Raw genomic sequence first — 18,047 nt, 5'->3', positions numbered from 1 at the left:
AAAATTATAATTGTCGAAGTAATTTTCAAAATTTATGAATGCGATATCGTTATATTTTTAGGACATGATAAGGTGAAATTCCTTGCATCCCTCTATGCCCGACATACTTTCAGGTGTCGTGTATGTGCAACAATTGCATTTAGGATTTTTAGTGCATTTATCCTCAAATAAAATGATTTGTTTTAGCAGAAATTAATTTTTTTTTGAAAATATTCTCCTGCTCCCTTCTTCCCTTCATGTTTAGAGTAGAGCACAGAAACAACACCGACGGCACGTGTGCGAGAGAACCACGGAGGCACCCGTTCTCCCCTCTCTCTCTCTCTCTCTCTCTCTCTCTCTGTAGCGTTTCATCGAGAAAGAGGTCGAGGCGCATCGGCGAAAGACGAAACGAACACGCCTGGCGAAGGTAAAAAAAAAAAAAGAGAGAGAGAGAGAGAGAAGAAAAAACGCCCCCATTTCTCTCTCCGGCAGCCATGGACGTTGATCCTCGTCAATACGAACAAGTCGTGAGTTTCGATTTTCCTTCCTTCTCCTTGTCTGATGCTAAATCTCGGTATCCCTTGAGCTCCCTTCCTCTCCCTCTCTCTCTCTCGAAGGCCCGATCATCGGCTGCGGTTCGAATTGCGATGCGAACATCTGTGCGCTGTTCTCATTCGTCGATGTTGCTCTGGCAGTTCTAGTTTTTTCCTCCTTTTTTTTTTTTTTCTTTTGGTAACTTCGATTGCTGCGCCCTCCGCTGATTTTTCATCGCCAGGTTGCTTTGCTAAATTACTGATGCTTCACGCTGTGATTTGCTGGGTTTCATGTTGAAACTTGAGATTTGATTGGTGGGAAGTGTTTTAAAAGAGAATCCTTTGTTTTATATTTGCCTGCGGAATGTTAATTTTAGAAGCCATGGAGTAGACGATACTTTTGGTTTAATTGGAACTGTGCGTGAGAGGCTACCGATGACTCTAGGAAGCTCGATTAGGACGCATGTAATGATAAAATTCAATAGTATAAACAAGTCCATTATCCTGGGCACTCCATTTCAAAAGCCTGCTGGTTCTTAGCAAGCTGCTTTCCGGTTCATGGGCAATTGATACAACTTTAACTCAATACAAGGACTTTTTGATGCAAATAATGACCGTGATACTTCATTTTTGCATTGTTTTTTAGCTTTCGGTATGTGGGCATTGATACCGATAGTTCCGTAACTTTTGTGGTTGTCATGGATCTGTGTTTTGCCATGTGTCTGAATAATCGTTCTCCAATGGTTCCCTAACTTCCGTTGTGGCCATTACCATTTCCTCTAAATAAAGACGAAGCGACACATAAGTTCTGGGTTCTTTGCATAAAATTTGCGTGGGAATTTCTGAATTATTTGACTTTCAGTTTACTTATTCGTACTTTTTACTCTTGTGCATTTTGCAGACTATTAATGAGGATGACATACACAGTGTTGTTCTTTCATATCTTGTGCATAATTGCTTCAAAGAAACTGTCGAATCTCTCACCACCTGTACGGGGATGAAGCAGCCAGCTAGTTGTTGCGAGGACATGGAAAAAAGAAAAAGTAGGTAGTTCCTTTATAAGTAGGAGATAATTTCTTTGTTTGTTAAACTGCACTGTGGTGTAGACCATATGAGTCTGATGCTATGTGGATGCCTCTCTTGAGCATAAGCTTGCATGTGTCCCATGATGCTGGTTAAGTTTGTCTTGTTAGAGTTGCATGTAGGATGCAAGGTAATGTTCTGACAGTTATATTTTATTTTAGTGGCTAAGAACATTAAACACCAAGCCTTTTAATGCTTAGTCAACTGTAGAGAATTTTGGTCTTGCATGGGTGCAATCTTCCAAAGTATAGGAAGAACTGTTGTTCATCCATTTGTTATGTTTCTTGATGGATTGACCTAGACTTGACTGATATTTTTTCTAAGACGGCAGGATTCCTGCATTGAGTTCCACTATTCTCAAGGACTTGAAAAGCGATAATGATTTTTTTGAGTCCCAGGACTTACTTGAATACAGTTTAATCGATGCTTGTTGGTTGGAATATTTATAAATAGGAATTTTTCACTTTGCTGCGGAGGGTAATGCTCTCAAGGCCATCGATCTGACTGAGGAGCTGGCTCCTGACTTGTTGAAGGAAAATACGGACTTGCATTTCAATCTTCTAACCCTTCATTTTGTCGAGCTTGTCTGCTCCAAGAGCTGGTGAGCTAGATTTTCTTGGTTTCTGGGTACATGATTTAAATTCTCTTCTTATTCAAAGTTATCTTTTCTGGGCAGCACAGAAGCTCTTGAGTTTGCTCAGTCCAAATTGGCTCCTTTCGGGAAGGAATATGTTAAAAAGCTAGAAGTATGTCAGTCTCATGAATTACTTGATGTCTATACATATCCAGTTTATCATGTGGCTGAATAAGATAAAATGCCATGGCTGCAGGACTTCATGGCTTTGCTCGCTTATGAGGAGCCTGAAAAATCACCAATGTTTCATCTTGTCAGCCCGGACTACAGGCAGTCTGTTGCTGATAGCTTGAATCGAGCAATCCTTGGTCCGTTCCTTGTCTGTCTTACTTACAGTGCTTGCTGAGCTATGTTGCCCAATTTTAGGTTGAGTCCATTAAATGCTACTGCTTTACACTAATATTTTCCTGTGCGAAGATCGATTCCTCATTCTTTGACTTGGTATAATTTTTACTGTGTATCTAACATCGTTCAGAAGTTGACCTCATTACTTGTGCATCTGTATTTCGGCCAGCAAATGCAAACCAGCCAAGTCACTCCACACTGGAAAGGCTGATAAAACAGATTGTGGTTGTTAGACAACTTTTAAGTCAAGAGCATGGCAAGGTAATTTTGTGTTCAGAAGTTTAAAAATTATAAGTGTGAATCATGAGGAATCATAGGAACTTTTGCTTTTTTATGGAGTCCCCCTTTCATTTCTGTAGAATAACCCTTTGTGCTATTTACATTTGTACATTGTCCCCTCTTGATATTTTTTAAATGGTTTGATGTCCAGAAATTATAAGTGGCATGACACATCAGCAAATCTTGGTTGATAATCCATATTACTGCCCTAGTTCATTGATAGAAGCAGGCGTGGTGCGTTGGAGTGAAGATAAAATTCCAGTTTTTAATGTTTTGCTTACAAATAAGGGGCTTGACACAAATTTTTGGCCAAATTTGCTACTGTGTCACACTGTGTGGGATTTCCATCATGAAAACGTTAAAATCTGTTAGAGGGGTTTACCATACAAATTTTAATAGACTAGGGGTTTTTAGAGATGGATAAGTACAAGGTCAGTTCTACACCAAGCCAAACTACTGCAGTGGGGTGTCCACACACTTTGTGCAATTCTTAAAGCATCTTTATTATTATTATTATTATTATTTCTTTTTGGCAGAAGTCATGTACTTCTTCTCTGCTATATTTTACTGTTACTTAATCAGTTGTGCCTACACCCCAAGCTCAACTTAAAATGACATGACATTCTCGTACTTGAAGGTTGAAGCCTTTGAATGTAACTAATCTTAACTGACCTCAAAAGTAATTAGAACCCACAATAAATTTAAACATTCTGGTGACACCGTCCAGAGTACTACCACCACCACCAAAAATTTATATAAATAATAAAAAGAGACGAATTAGAGTAACAAGTAAAAGGGGTAGATAGTATTGAAAAAAGAAGAAGAGAACAATGACGACGATGACGACAACAACAATGTTTGTTGTCACACATTGTTTTCTTGTATTAGATTGAAAGGTTCTTTCTGGAACTAGCTGCGAAGATGGGAATTTATGATATGAAAAGACAATTTCTATGTCTAATAAATATGGAAAAAAAATTTAGAACCTAGAAAAGAAAGGAGAAATTATAGGAATTACTAGTCTTAGAATCTAGTTGGAAGAAAACAAAGATTTGATTTTGGCGAGTGAAGATGGGAATTTATGATATGAAAAGACAATTTCTATAACTAACAAATATGGAAAAGGAATGTAGAACCTAGAAAAGAAAGGAAAAATTATAGGAATTACTAGTCTTAGAATCTAGTTGGAAGAAAACAAAGATTTGATTTTGGTGAGTGATTTGCTCCGTTGTGCGACCCTTTTTTATTTTTTTTATTTAAATTCAGGAGTAGGTTCATTCACATAATATCTCAAATGACTAGGAAAAAAGGTGCTATTGTTATAAGGTGACTCTTTATTGTAAAACCATAGTCAGTTCTGTACTCATACACCAAGCCTACAACCAGTAGACTAAGGGGAAGTTAGCAACAAAACCCCAGCTGAGTGAGTGGTACTTGTTGGATTATCTTTTATGTAAAAAAAAAAAAGATTAAAATAATTTTTGAATGCAATATATACGGTAATAATAATGAGCATCTTTAACTTTAATACTTTCAATGTAATTTTCTGGAGTTATCTACGTATATCAAAACATTTCAATGACATCCATATCTAAACATCAGTAATTGAGTCAGTCCACTGATCTGTTTTTCAATAGTCAAGTCCATTATCAGTCTATAGTTCAATGTTGCGTACTACGTGCCATCGTCTGATGACAAGGCCTTGATCAAATACCAATCTCCCCCCTCGGTACAAGTCTTCACCTATTATCACCCGAAGGCTCAACCCAACTAAAATGGTATGCATACCCCATTTTTTGTCTTTTGGGGCCGCGGGAGGGTGAAGCTTGCCATAAATCGTAGCATATCCATTTTTGGAATGATTTTTTGGAGAAATTCAAGGAAATATGCTGTATCTTGGTAAATGAGGTTTGATCCTGTGCAGAAGACCTTTACTATTGTGTATATTGGGTAACATTTTTAGTAGGACATTATTAAGATATATATGTTAATGTCATGCTCATATTCATGTCCACGATGTGGTGCTATTGCTTTTCATCATGACATTGTTTGGTAGAATAATCAAGACAATTCTATATTTCTGACATATTTTTATGTGGCTTTCTAGGATACCTTTCTACCATTTTCTTTGAGGGATTTTTTGAAGAGCTAGTGGCAATTCCTTCAGGGCTTGGCGGATGTAATTAAGATTAATTTGCAGAATTTCCACATGGAAATTTTATGAAGGGTCTGGCTCATCATGGAAAAGAGTTTTCTTTTCCTGCCTGTTGTGTCTGAAAAGTGGCTGAGCACGATGTATTATTGAGCTGTTCCTGCATTTACCAAGTTTATTCTTCTCTTGGTCGGCTGCAATGAATGGTTCTCAAGATTATGCCAAAGCCAATGTCTCATCAGTGGTTGGTTGATCAGTTTGTGTACACTGTGGTAGCTTACCTGAATCAAAACCCTTGGAGTACAAGTTCTTGTTTTCACACATACCGCTTTGCGCCATGAATCTCTGCTTTACACTTCATGTCACAGGTTACAACCATCTCTTGTTGATATGATATGGGGAAACACATAAAAAGCAGAAAGAAAGCTCCTTGATATCTTCTTTGCTGCCAGGAGAGCTTTTTCGTTTAGTATGGTTCAGATTGGCCAGGGGCATCCAATATTCAGTAAACTTGTATTTTCTGCTTTTTCTAGTGTTCATACGAAGTTGTGTGATCTTCCCTGGTGTAATGATTTCTGGAATATTGATACATTTGTCAGCTTTTGCTGCTTGTGCATGATTAAACCTTCTTGCCCAATTTGTTCATTAGACTGTTGAACCTTTCTGCATGGGATGATAGTTTTTATGTGGTTTGTCATATTGGTTTGTGGTGGTTCAAGCATTCTTCATGATTAGGCATTCCTTGAAGTGGTATTGTGTACCTTTTTTTTTTGGGTTACTGTTTAAGTTTGTATATGAATATAAAGAGAGTCAACTCTGTATTTTGGCCAATAAAAAGTTCCAGTACTGAATAGATTTGCCATATATTTCAGCTAGTTTGAAGAGAGAAACACAAAATATCACTACTGTGTAAGCAAAGAGTTTCAAAAAAAGAAAAAAGAAAGGAGAATAGATTCTCCATTTTTATGCCCCATATCCTACTTTGACACCAATAAACAAAATGGTTTCTCCAAATCAAAGATCAAAAAGAATTTTCAGAAATTCTGTTTGATGTCGTTTACCTCAGATATTCTCTGCTCCTCAGCCACAAGCACAACCATAGGCTAGTGAGCCTCAGTTGGAAACTCATAAGTCTCAAGCTTCAGTAAGGCCTGTTGATGCGGTGCTTTCTTGTGGTCAGTTGACTGGAAAGCGGCTGGTATCTTATGTAGTTATTTGGTTGTTCCTGCATCGAGTGAAGTGATGACTTGGTTGATGGCAAGGAATGGTTCTATTGAGTTCAACCCTATGTGTAGAAGTGCGTTCCTCCAACAGTGCTTAGTTGACAAGTTCTGTATAGTTGGTAGCTTTCCTAGAACCAAGGACTCCCTGAATACAAGTCATCGTTGAATGACGTAACTTGATTCTCTTTCTCTCTTTGTTTTATATCTCCAGAATGAAATTTCACTTTAATATACATTAACATAGTTTGTGACTTAAAATTATTTAATTATTGAGTTTTTCTGCTCCATTCCTGTCCCTGGACAATTCTGGTGGGCGTGAGAATGTCCTGCTTATAAACAATTCTTGGCATGGGCTGCTGGAAATCTTTAGAATTTTGGACAGCCTCGTGGTGAGAGGCTGAGATTTTTCAGGGTATTTAAGTCGTCTCATTTGCTGTGAGTTAACAATTATGAAATATGTCTATTGATCTCGGATTTATTAGATAGTGGCGTGGGGAAGAAGAAGAGGAAGGTAATACGGTGAGAACTCGTGTTTGTCTCATGCCGTAGAATATTAAACATCTTGATTAAGCTATATGCTCCCATTAGACGAGAACAAGGAATCCGTGGCTAAGATTTTGTAAATGGTTGGGATGCCAAATTGGCGGAACAATGAAGTACTGTTTGCTCGGGATTCTGCGAGAGCAAAAAGAATGTGATTAGTAGAGAACTGCAACCCTGATAATTTTTTTTTTTTTTGCTTCACAAGTGGTCCTTGTAATTACAAAGGCAGTCTCCGTTTTGGAATTGTTGGATACATCAGATGGTTGCTGATAACTGTAGCATGACCAGCACATCATAGACTCACAAGTTCTGGACTTCTGCATCTTCTGTTCCAATGAGGCTGCCGTGGTAAATTGGTGTTTGAGCGAGGAACTGAAACTGTAAATTGTTGACCAAGGTGATACTGTGGGAAGTTTCAGGTTCGGTCGCTGTGCCGTGTTCCCGTTTTGCGATGGCAATTTCTGAAGGGACGAAATTTCCAGTTTTCATGCTATTTTAGGAGTTTAGCCGGTTTTCCATATGAATAAAAGAACCTCGTGTCTACGGATTTGTTCTTTTCGTGCTTTTGACGTCTGCATTTTCATCAAGTCTAAAATGATTTCGAGCGAATCCTCCGCTTGAAGCTACGAGTTTCTCTATCGAGCCAGAAAATTTCCTTTTAGTTCTCGCAGACAATGCATCGTAATGCTTGAGAGATCTTGGGAAGTCTCCTGTGATTAAGAGATAATGCAATTATTCAATGAGAATTAAAAAGTTGTTGCTATTTGATGTCTACTATTGGCATTGATAAAACAGAATGAAGGTGTCTGTGTAGGCAGCTGGGTAATTGTCCCAAAAGTCTTAAATCTATTATATGATGACCAATTCGGTTCTAATTTTTTTAATTTGGCCAATTTAGTACCAATTTTTCTTTTATATTTTTCTAATATAATCTTTTCGATCAATTTTGATTGGAATTCGTTGATATGGATGTCGACGACCAGCACTAACATGGACCTTGCAACCAGTAGAGGGAAATAGAAAAGAAAAGAAAAAGAGAAAAGACAGAATAGATAGAAAAAAATTTAAAAAAATTGTCCATCTTAGCACTAATCGTGCGATGTAAGCCAATTGATGCTAATTGGACTGTCACGTCAATTATTTCCAATCAAAATTAACAAAATCATAAGCTGTTTCTATAGTCTATGTTGACATTATGTGCTCATAAACAGCTCGATCTAGCTTGATCACTTGTTCTTAATTCACTCAGTGCTCTTTATTTTTTGCCACTACCAGTCCTGAAAAGAGGAATGTGGACATTTTGGAGTTGCACTTCAGCCTGTTACATTTGATGTTTTAGGGTGCTGATTCTTATATTGAAAATTTTCAACGTTGGTGCTACCAAGAGTTCTTGGAGTGTTTGATTGGCAAATCATGTACTTGTATTCAAATCTCCAGCATGCCCAATGGGAAAATTCTCTAAAAAGTTTTGAACCTATACCTTGGCTAATTCAATTTTAAATTTTCAGTTGTGCCAACTGAGTCATAAACACTTCCACGTTTTGCCAATTAAGTCTATTTGACTAATTTTAATTGCAATTACTAGCATTGATGCTAGTTGTATCACGTAGGACAGTCATCATTAATGTCAACATTTTTTTAAATTTTTTTTAAAATTGAATTTTAAATTTTTTTTTTTTTTTTTTTTTTTTTTCGAATCTAGTTTGGCCATTTCAACACCGGTTATGTCAAATAAGATGATTAACATTCACATTAGCGATTTCCAGCCAGAATTGGCCAAATGAACTCAAATGACAAAATATGAAAGATTTAGAACTCAATCAACACAACTAAAATGTTTAAGATTGAATTGGCCAAAAGTGCAATATATTTAGAACTTTATAGACAATTTCCCAATGCGCAACACATATCTTGGAATGGACGAATTGATTTCTAAATATAATGCATAAGTGCATCAAATCATCAATGAGACAACCAACATCATAATGATAAATTTAAATTAATAAGCAAGGGATAAGTACACTAGAGTCTTAAAACTTATTTTGAAAGTGTAATTAAGTCATAAAACTTTTAAAAAGTACCAAAAAAAAAAAAAAAAAAAACTTATCACAAAAGTGTAAATAAATCCTAAAATTTTCAAAAAATGCAATAAAGTTCTAAAACTTGTCATATTAGTGCAATTGGATCCTTCCATTAACTCTATCCAACTTGATAAATGGAACATGCTAATAAGTTTTAAGACTTAATTACATTAATTTGATAAATTTTAAGATTTGGTTGTATTTTTTAAAAGTTTTATGATTTGATTGGACTTTTTAAGAGTTTTAGGGCTTAATTGTACTTTCACAATAAGTTTTAAGATTCATAGTAAACCTATCCCAATAAATAATAAGATCACATAAGTGGGGAAAAAAAACAAACCTCTCGTAATGCCAAGGATAGGACTTTATGCATAATTAAACAGACCTAAATCTAAGATTGAGGATGCCAACACAAAAAATACTCCAAATTTCACGTATATATTATTTGACCTTTTCTTTTGATATTATGAAAAATTCCCTAGTCTATATGCTCTATGCTCTATCTATCAACATAGGTAAGGGGTTGTATTTTGATGACATCGACAAATTGGACCTTTATTTATAAAATGCGCGAAGGAGAGAGAAACTTAGATGTCAACGTGTTGAAGTTGTGAAGCCCGGTTACTTATGATTTTGGTCGTTATTGAAGAATTCTATGTGAATTACCACATTGAATCACTTAGGGGAAGAGATGGTGAAGAATGGGCATGTTTGATTTTACTCATTCGGGGACCACAGGAACAACGCAGATTTCTCATGTCCCGGGATGTACACTGTCAGCTACTGCGGCTTTGATGCGGGGAGATGCTATCATCTGCTCAAGAACTTTGCAGCTGATCATGATATGTAGTTGAACTTGAGCTGGTCTCAGTATGAGAGACCAGAAATCATAATCCCGAAGAAGATCGTGTAAATGTGTATTAGAACGGGAAAAAAACAGAAAGAACATGTTTAATGCGACAATGGATCGAGAAACCGGGTATCTAAAAGAAACTTCAGAATCTATTTCTTCATGCCCAGGAGAAACAAGTTAAATTTGTTCCTTCCAGACCATGGTAAAAATCCCACGAGATAATCGTAAACTTGGTAGTTCAACGATACAACAAGGATCCACGACCCAGAATCTGTGCACTCACGAAACTGGAGAACTCCTAGTTTTATCATAATCAAAGCATGGCCATCTCTTCAAGCCCAAAAACAACGTTCAAGGTGCTCTCTTTACGGAAAATTGCAGCCAGCAAGAGTATGACCGTCCCCTGTCATGCGACGAGGTAGTGGCGTTTAGGAGGGCATTCACTGAAGTCGAATGTCACTTTCTAGGTTTGTCAAGATAAGAATCTGCTATAGTCAAGTCGAGTATTATATGTAGCAGTTATATTTTTGAGGTTGCCTCGGTTTGACTTAATATTTTGTTGTAGGTAGGCTCACTATCGTGTTTTAGTTATTTGAAGTCACTTGATTGTGCACCATTTAAAGTTCTCCGGATAGAATGGAAGCCTCAAAATGACACTTCAGACATTTGAACTTGGCTTCGCTCCATTTGCTTTTCTTGAGAGAGTAGTCTAACGAGCCAAGCTATCCGGAGTGAATTACAGCTGCTCCCAGAAAACTCCCAAGCAGCACAACTCTCTCGCTAGCCTATCATCGAGGAAATTCAATTGATACTTGACATGCCTCTGTTGACATCCATTAGTACGAAAATATTGGCATGTGGTACTTTGCGAGAACCCTTAAAATTTGTGAAGTGTCTACATGTCAAACCTACCAGCACGGAAAAGATAATAAGTTAACACGGGCATCAGACGCCAGTAGTGGTTTTACTGCAGTAGAAATGTCCCCCGTTTACAGATACAAGTATAACAAGCATTTCAGACATTCTCATCGATTAATCTCTCCAAGAATTGCCCCCTACTCAGCCAGTGCAGTGCTTATGGAATAGGAATGACAACCCTAGCGAAGAAGTAGGATCAGGCAATGACTCCTGAGAAAGAGAACATTCATGCGATATCAATGGCCAATGGATAGGGAGATCACATATATATGACCACCACCCTCCCTGAATTTTTAAGACTATGCATATATTGGGAGAAGGGACTGAACCTCTGGTAGGTGCAATGACTGTTTTGTCAATAAGACTCCAATCAAATATAGGATTTTCCCTCAACCGTAGCTACCGATGGTTCCTCAAAAGAGTTCCAGTATCTGTTGTACAACCAAACTGAATCAGCTTCTACAGCATAGCCATCTTCGTTGCGATGCCAGCCGAAGTACGCATGCGTCCTGTTCTTAATGTCCAGAATCCCATGGCCAAAACTGGCTTCACGGAATGCAGAATAGTGGGGCTGAGGTTCTGTCATCCTGTAAAGTTAAGCATAAGAACTCTTGTAAGTTTCATTGAAATTGGGTTCTCTCAATCATAATTATTCATTTCCAGGTAGCATCTTTGGTTTTAGAAAAAATCGAATGCCCCATAGCATGCTTACTGTGTTGCCAATCCTTCTAGATTTCCTCCATCTCCAATGGTAATGTAAACTGGAGCTGATGGATCTCTTATAGGTGTGCATAACCCATTCACTATATTGTATGCGACATTGGATATCCGCTCCTAAAGTACAAATACATCTGCCGTTAGATGAAAGTCAAGTTGTTAAAAAGATTATCTCAGAATGTAATAAGAAACGAATGAATGTCCTCTTCTGAAGAAACCCTTTAGTTCCTCTAAAGAACTGTGATTTCCCTAAACTTGCTTAGCCTGAGAATAGATAACCATTCCTCCAATTTGTGAAAGTCCTCTAAGTGTGTGTTTGTCAAAGTTGTGCCCAATTATATCCAGTTATAACAATAAGGGCATTGATGTGTCAAGAAAAGATGAGGAAAATTGTTTGCAGAATTAAGCTTCATAAAATGTCCAAGTAATTGTAATCTAGGCTATGTATCTAACATCTTTGGCTTGATAATTTCACCTGCAAAAAGAAGAGTCGGAACAATTTCTGGAAATAAAACAGATAATGTATAGGCAAACCGTTGATACCAGCATTTTTTTTAGGGAAGAGAGGGGACTCACTGAGCGTTCATATGCATGAACATGACCAGCGAAGACGACATCGACTTTGTACTCCACAAACCAGGGCTCATACATTACTCTCATAGTTTCCCCTTCCATGTAGTGAGCTACATAGCTATTATACAGAGGACAATGCATGAAAACAATGAGCCAGGGTGTTTCTGTCCTGTTCACTCTGGCTAGCTCATTCTTAAGCCATTTGTACTGTGGAGTATACTTCCCTTTGAATGAAAAAAAAGTAGCCCAGAGTCAGCAGAAATAAATTTTCATCTTACCAGCAATAAAGCAATACAAACTAATGAACTACCATAATGGGCACTGCCATAAAGTTCATTAAGTGGTGATTAATTGAGCCCTCACCAAATGCCGAGTAAGAAGCCATGACAATGATATGTGCTGAAGCTCTCTTTATGGAATACCAGAAAGGAGACGTGCTGTCTGATGCTTTGTACGGCACATGAAACCGATGGGAGTATGGCTTAAATGGTATAGATTCACCCTGTAGGGACATTTGAAAAAGGCAGTGAATTTGAATGTGATAAGCATAGAGCAAACATCTTAACAGAACGGTATTGCAGACAGCAGTTACATCCTTCTCGCAGGAAATAAGCATTCAAGAATCAAAGTGAAGATTAAATCCATACAATTGTGGGGGCGAAATCGATTTCGTGATTCCCAGCGGTCCAAATCCATGGTTGATAAGCAGCATTTCTCTCGATGAACCTTCCCCAAGTATCCCATCTAGTGTTATCATGAAGAGGATAGTCATCGGCATAAGACAGGTCTCCCACAAACAGCAACGTTTGCCCCTTTGTTGGATTTAATTCATAATGGGTTAGTGTTTTATTGGAATCATAAGTTTGGCCAAGATCTCCTGCTCATAATGAGGATTAAAACCAAATCAAAAATGTATTTCACAGAATTCCAGATACACTCACATCATTGTTTATTTAATTCTGCAAAGTCTAGTAACGATGATGAAGCAAAGAGGAGTAGGTGAATCTGCTATTATATGTTGCCAATGCAACAATGAGAGGGCTCGGGTACCCCCTCCAGGAGAGAAAGCCGGGGGGGGGTGATGTGATCAATTATGCTTGCAATTATAGTTTGATTCAGCCCATACATTCAATTTTCAAGAGAAAAGCGTATGTTTGATTCAGCCCATACATATGCCTGAGCTGGGGAATGCTGCCACAGGACAATGCATAGCTGAAAAAGAAATTAAGGTCTCCTTTTTATCAGACTTCAGCAATATTTAATTCAGAATCAGCAGATTTCATTCGAATGCTGCAAATGAATTATTCTACCTATGAGGCCGAACACGTAAGGAATATCTGGGCCAATTCCAGGCGGGGTTACAAACCAGAACTGCCTTGTGGTATTTCCAATCCCAACCTCATAGTAGTATTTGGTGTCATACTGCATAGTTTGAAAAGCTCGGCCATCATTGATAATATCCGACCCATCTAGCAGTGTTCAATCTCATGGAATGAAACTACAGTGATTGGCGGACTCTCCAAAATCAGTAAGTATAGCAAGTCGAGACTCTTGAGACTAGCCATCAAAGGGAACACGTTACCTCCAAATCCTCAATAGCACAGTGATGGATGTAGCCTGAAGTGTAGTTGAAGTACTTGTATGTTGTGACTATGCCCTCGGCACGGCTTTCGGTCGTGCTGCCCTCGGCCCAGTAAATCACGGTGTTCGAACCAGGTTCATCTGGAGTGACCCAAGAGACGATCACACCCTTCCCCACATAATCTCCTTGGGTGATGTGAACCTGACATGAGATAAAAACATCATAGAAGCATTATAGCACATGAACTCAATCTACAGGATAAAAGCAGAAAACATTAGCCAACCAATAAGCTCGCCGGCCAATTTGAACTGAAAAAAGGAAAAGTAAAGCATGTCAATAGACAAAATTATGACTTCATATCATAAGTGTAAACCTTTGGGACTGTTCCTTTCGAATTTTGCTTGATGCCTTCGAAACCATCGGTTTACACGAGATCAAGAATTCTAAGCAGCCATTTCCCCAGCGTAATGCTCACGAAACCCAACAAAACCAACAAGTTCAAAAAGAAGGAAAAAAAACGATTTCCTTCCTTAAAGACATGAATTCAACGGACAGAAAAGGAAGAAAGGAAGAAGAGAAAAAGAAACCCACCTGTTGCGGCGCATTGTACCCAGGAGGAACTCGAAACACATCGCTGTCCAGCGGCATATCAGCTGACAAATTGGCGCTTCTCACGTAGCTGCTCGTTATTCCGCCATTGACGAACTTGGCAAGGCTCAGGACCAGAATCAGTAGAACATGGGGAGCCACCCGGGCACTCTTCTCGAGCTCGAGTCCCATCCTTTCCTTTTCGAATCCGCACAGGAATGGATTTTAAAAGAAACTCGGACTTAACAAGTGGGTTTCCACAGTCCCCGGTTCGCTCTGTTTTCGTCACTTTAGTTCCTCTTTGTTTCCCGTCCTTGTTCTTGTTTCCGATCTCGAGCGTGCGGCGACGGACAGAGCCAACCGCCGGTCCACGGCCCACTGGTAAACTCATGCACGTCAGTGATGAATACATTGATGATCGTCGAATATTCAACGCCGCAACGAATATCCGCAGATTTTCTCCCATCAAATGTAAGGAGGGTCCTCATGACCAAAAAAAAAAAAAAAAAAAAAAAAAAAAAATGTAAGGATGGTCCTGTCCTTACTTCAGTCCACATTACCCGACGTGACAAGACCGGGCTCCCTCAAGATGAACAGTATCCGCGACTGAAATCGATCGAAATTTCGAGTAACTAACAACAGTAAGGCTCTGACAAAAAAAAAAAAAAAAAAACAACAACAGTAAGGCAAGGTACGGGTGCTACCGATGTTATCATATGACGACTGGAGAAGTTACAACTTGAGAAGCACGAATATTGAAATCCTGCTTGATGAATAATAAGAGATCCATCCATTAAAAGAAAAGATTAATATCATGAACAACTTTAACTTACTTCGAATTAATTTTTTGATTAAAAAATTCAAAATCGGTATGCCTATGATAAATTTATCATAAATTAATTTTTTTTAAAACAAAAAACCCCAAAACATTATATTTAAAATAAATTTACCATTCGTTAGTTTATGTTAAATTGGATTTAAGACAAAAAAAAAGCACAAACTATTACACTTGTGACAAATAAAGGCTAAGACCCCAAATCGGTACATCTGTTAATTATTACATATCATTCAACTTAGCAAATTAATGATAAATTAACAGAGGATAAATTTGTCACGGTGTACCTAGTTTGTAATTTTTTGTGGTAAAAAAAATTAATTAGGTTAAATTTGTTACGGATATACTAGTTTAGAGTTTTTGGTGAGATTAACTCAAAAAACACTTATTTCGGATCCTTTAATCCCCGACGTGGAGATTTACATTTATTTGGGTAATACGAAAACTAGACTCAAACGCTACTAGGTGGCCACGAAGAAAAGCAGGATCATTCTAAGCTTGTCGAGGCAAGTGTCGGCGGTGCTTCAAAGCCCAGAATGGGGCTAGGATGCCCAATCTTGGAGCTAAACAGTGGGCCGTCGGCCCCCTTTTTGGTCCGACGGGGTGCCCCTAGTGGCCCTCCCTCGAGGCTTTTGCACGATAACGTACGTTTTTGGTATTGAACCGTGTTCAATCATGTCGGCTCGTTCTCATACATTTAGTACAAGAAAAAAGACGCCGAATGTCAATGAGCTATGTAGCGCCTCACATCCGGTTGTGGCTGATCTACCAAAACTAAATATCTAGTTCCGAGGGTTCGGTTATACTGGAGGAGAGGTTTAGCAGCCACATGTCACCCATACGGTACCATCTTTTTCGGTTAAATGTTGCAATATCATAGGATTTGCTAAAGTTACATATACATTTAAATTTCCTTTTGGTTTTCAAAACTGAGAACTTTACCGACTGCACTCGAGTAAAGTTTCCACATCATGGGGCAAATGATGGCTCAACTCGTCGTGCTTTGTGTGATTAGTGTCTTTTCCAAAATATGCAATACATGTATGTGATCAAATTCAAACAAACAATAGATGAATCAAGTCCTACGTGTAAACAGACAATTCACCTCATATATTGCTAATTGAATTCTAAATCAAAACAGTCAAAGACATATCTAGACCAACATGCAAATAGACGATATACACCACATGTATACAGCAAAATTTGTTATTATATATTGTGGTAAGGATGAATCCAGTTCAATATGCAAACTTACAATATATCTTAATGTATACAAAAAACGTGCGAATGCAGACTAATTAACGATAACAAAAATCCAACCCACTAAAACAACATATACTGATATGCTCATCTTCAACTTTTGTGGTAAAATGGAAATCGTGAAATGCCCTTATCTTCAACTCACATTGGCCGAACCCAAATAGTGTAATCGACCTTGCACTCACGGAATAGGCTGCCTTTTTGAGATGGAATCCAAGACCAACAAATAAGGATGAGATACAGAATCATTTAGCTCTCAATGCGTGACAACCCAGACCTAGGGTAGTATGGAGGGATGGCAGGAGAGACTGTGCCTCGGTAGTATATGGGCAAGGTTAAGCGCATGTCTTCTGTCTCACATCACTTAGGAAAGAGTCCTAGACTTGCTCATAAGATTTTGGATCCTTTAACTATACATTTGTGTTTTCTTGAGATAGTATGGGCTACCATGAGAAGAATAAAATCATGAGGATTTAAAGTCTAAAGCGGACGATATATGTATGGTAAAGACCTAGGGTCCTCACACAATGGGGTGCCACTAAAGAGGGTTGAGCTGAAGATTAACATGGAAGGCTTGAAAGTGGATAGAACGATGGATGTGGCGGTGGCGGTGGTTATTTGAGACCACATATGGGTGTTGATCCATGGCTTCACACTTACCGTTCATGTCAATTTAGCTGAAGTGTGCAAAATCTAGCTCTGCTTCATGCCCTTTACTCCGTGGAAGAGAAGTTGGGGTCAATCTTTAGTCGAAATGGGAAAGTGGAAGTACAAACTGACTGTACTTGACTTGCTTGTTGTCTTCTAAATGGTGAGCAAGGCCCATGGGAAACCTGCATTGTAAATATCTCAGATTGACAAAACTTTTCTTGATTGATTTTTGATTTTGATGGTAAGTTTTTACAAGTGAAAACTCAGACGTTACTTACTAAACTCAAGGTTGTAGTGAAGATCTCATCCTTAATATTTAATTTCAATGGAATAAGGATATTGATTTGACTATGAATCATTAAGCTAATGGCTAGAAGATTGGCATAGATTTGTTGCCATATATATTGATTGTCCAAAAGGAAAATATTGAATACGATCTTGCTTATATGGAATATCTCAATCAATGGAACATGGAATGTTTTCCAAATGAAGGACTCAACTTATGAAAATCCTATTTGTTACATGGGTGACAGATCTTTTAGGGAACTTTATTCTCGGCAATCCAGAAACAATCGGATCTTCTTCAACATTTAAGTCCAAGGAGTTGATTGGATGAATGATCCTTGGAGCTTGTGTCCAACAATTAGGTTGGATATTGAGGAGTATAAAGGAAGTCGTGATGCTTAAAGGAATAGAGAGAGAACATAAGTTTTAAATACCAAAGCTCAACAAAATCTTATCCTCAATACATTTGTCCTTGTGATCTAAACATTGTAATCTCTTAGAGGTCGTGAGTGTGAAATTAGATAATTTTTCATGTGAATACTCAGTTCTTGTAATCTCTTATTAATTCATCATAGTGAAATCTAGTCGATAGGCTGCCAATACAGAAAAGTGGACGTAAGCTTATCAAAGTTGAACTACTATAATTGTTGTTTGCATTTTTCTATTCCTTAAACTTTTATTTATTTATTATGATAAATTATTGCACACTGATAAGATATTCACATTGTGCAGCTTGTCACCAGATGTTTTCCTTTATCATATTAATTTGTTCACATTCCTCTAGGTAATAGATATAGCCTTAACAACCTAGGCCTAGTTGGAGGAGTGTATTGCAAAGGTGGTCTAGCTTAATTTTGCGAGGCTAACCCAATGTTCAAGAGAGGCAAATAAGATAACGGATTGAGTAGCCAAGGCACAAAGGAAAAATGAACT

The 18,047-nt window shown here is 38.0% G+C and overlaps 2 protein-coding genes across 3 annotated transcripts; one reads left to right on the top strand and one right to left on the bottom strand.

The window, feature by feature from the left end:
- The first annotated feature begins 278 nt into the window (after nucleotides 1–278).
- LOC104448979 (glucose-induced degradation protein 8 homolog) lies at nucleotides 279–5,702 on the top strand. Its single transcript, XM_010062955.3, has 7 exons — nucleotides 279–506; nucleotides 1,414–1,555; nucleotides 2,049–2,196; nucleotides 2,272–2,341; nucleotides 2,426–2,537; nucleotides 2,744–2,835; nucleotides 4,961–5,702. The coding sequence occupies exons 1-7, from the start codon at nucleotides 474–476 to the stop codon at nucleotides 5,003–5,005; spliced, it is 642 nt and encodes a 213-aa protein (XP_010061257.1). The 5' UTR covers nucleotides 279–473; the 3' UTR covers nucleotides 5,006–5,702.
- Nucleotides 5,703–10,631: 4,929 nt separating this feature from the next.
- On the bottom strand, nucleotides 10,632–14,467 carry LOC104448978 (purple acid phosphatase). 2 transcript variants are annotated; one of them, XM_010062952.3, is made up of 9 exons: nucleotides 14,087–14,467; nucleotides 13,496–13,696; nucleotides 13,224–13,335; nucleotides 12,561–12,790; nucleotides 12,277–12,415; nucleotides 11,917–12,137; nucleotides 11,336–11,457; nucleotides 10,953–11,210; nucleotides 10,632–10,833 (listed from the first exon to the last, which is right to left on the bottom strand). In XM_010062952.3, exons 1-8 carry the CDS (start codon nucleotides 14,273–14,275, stop codon nucleotides 10,994–10,996), a joined length of 1,431 nt encoding a protein of 476 aa, XP_010061254.2. In that variant the 5' UTR covers nucleotides 14,276–14,467; the 3' UTR covers nucleotides 10,632–10,833; nucleotides 10,953–10,993. The 2 variants fall into 2 exon arrangements, with proteins under 2 accessions (XP_010061254.2, XP_010061253.2); XM_010062951.3 differs by having other exon boundaries at nucleotides 10,632–11,210.
- Nucleotides 14,468–18,047: the final 3,580 nt, after the last annotated feature.

This window comes from Eucalyptus grandis, chromosome 6 (genome assembly GCF_016545825.1).
Source record: "Eucalyptus grandis isolate ANBG69807.140 chromosome 6, ASM1654582v1, whole genome shotgun sequence".
In the NCBI taxonomy this organism is placed as follows: Eukaryota; Viridiplantae; Streptophyta; class Magnoliopsida; order Myrtales; family Myrtaceae; genus Eucalyptus; species Eucalyptus grandis.
Note: the sequence above shows the minus strand (reverse complement) of the source record. Positions and strands in the feature narration are given on the sequence as shown.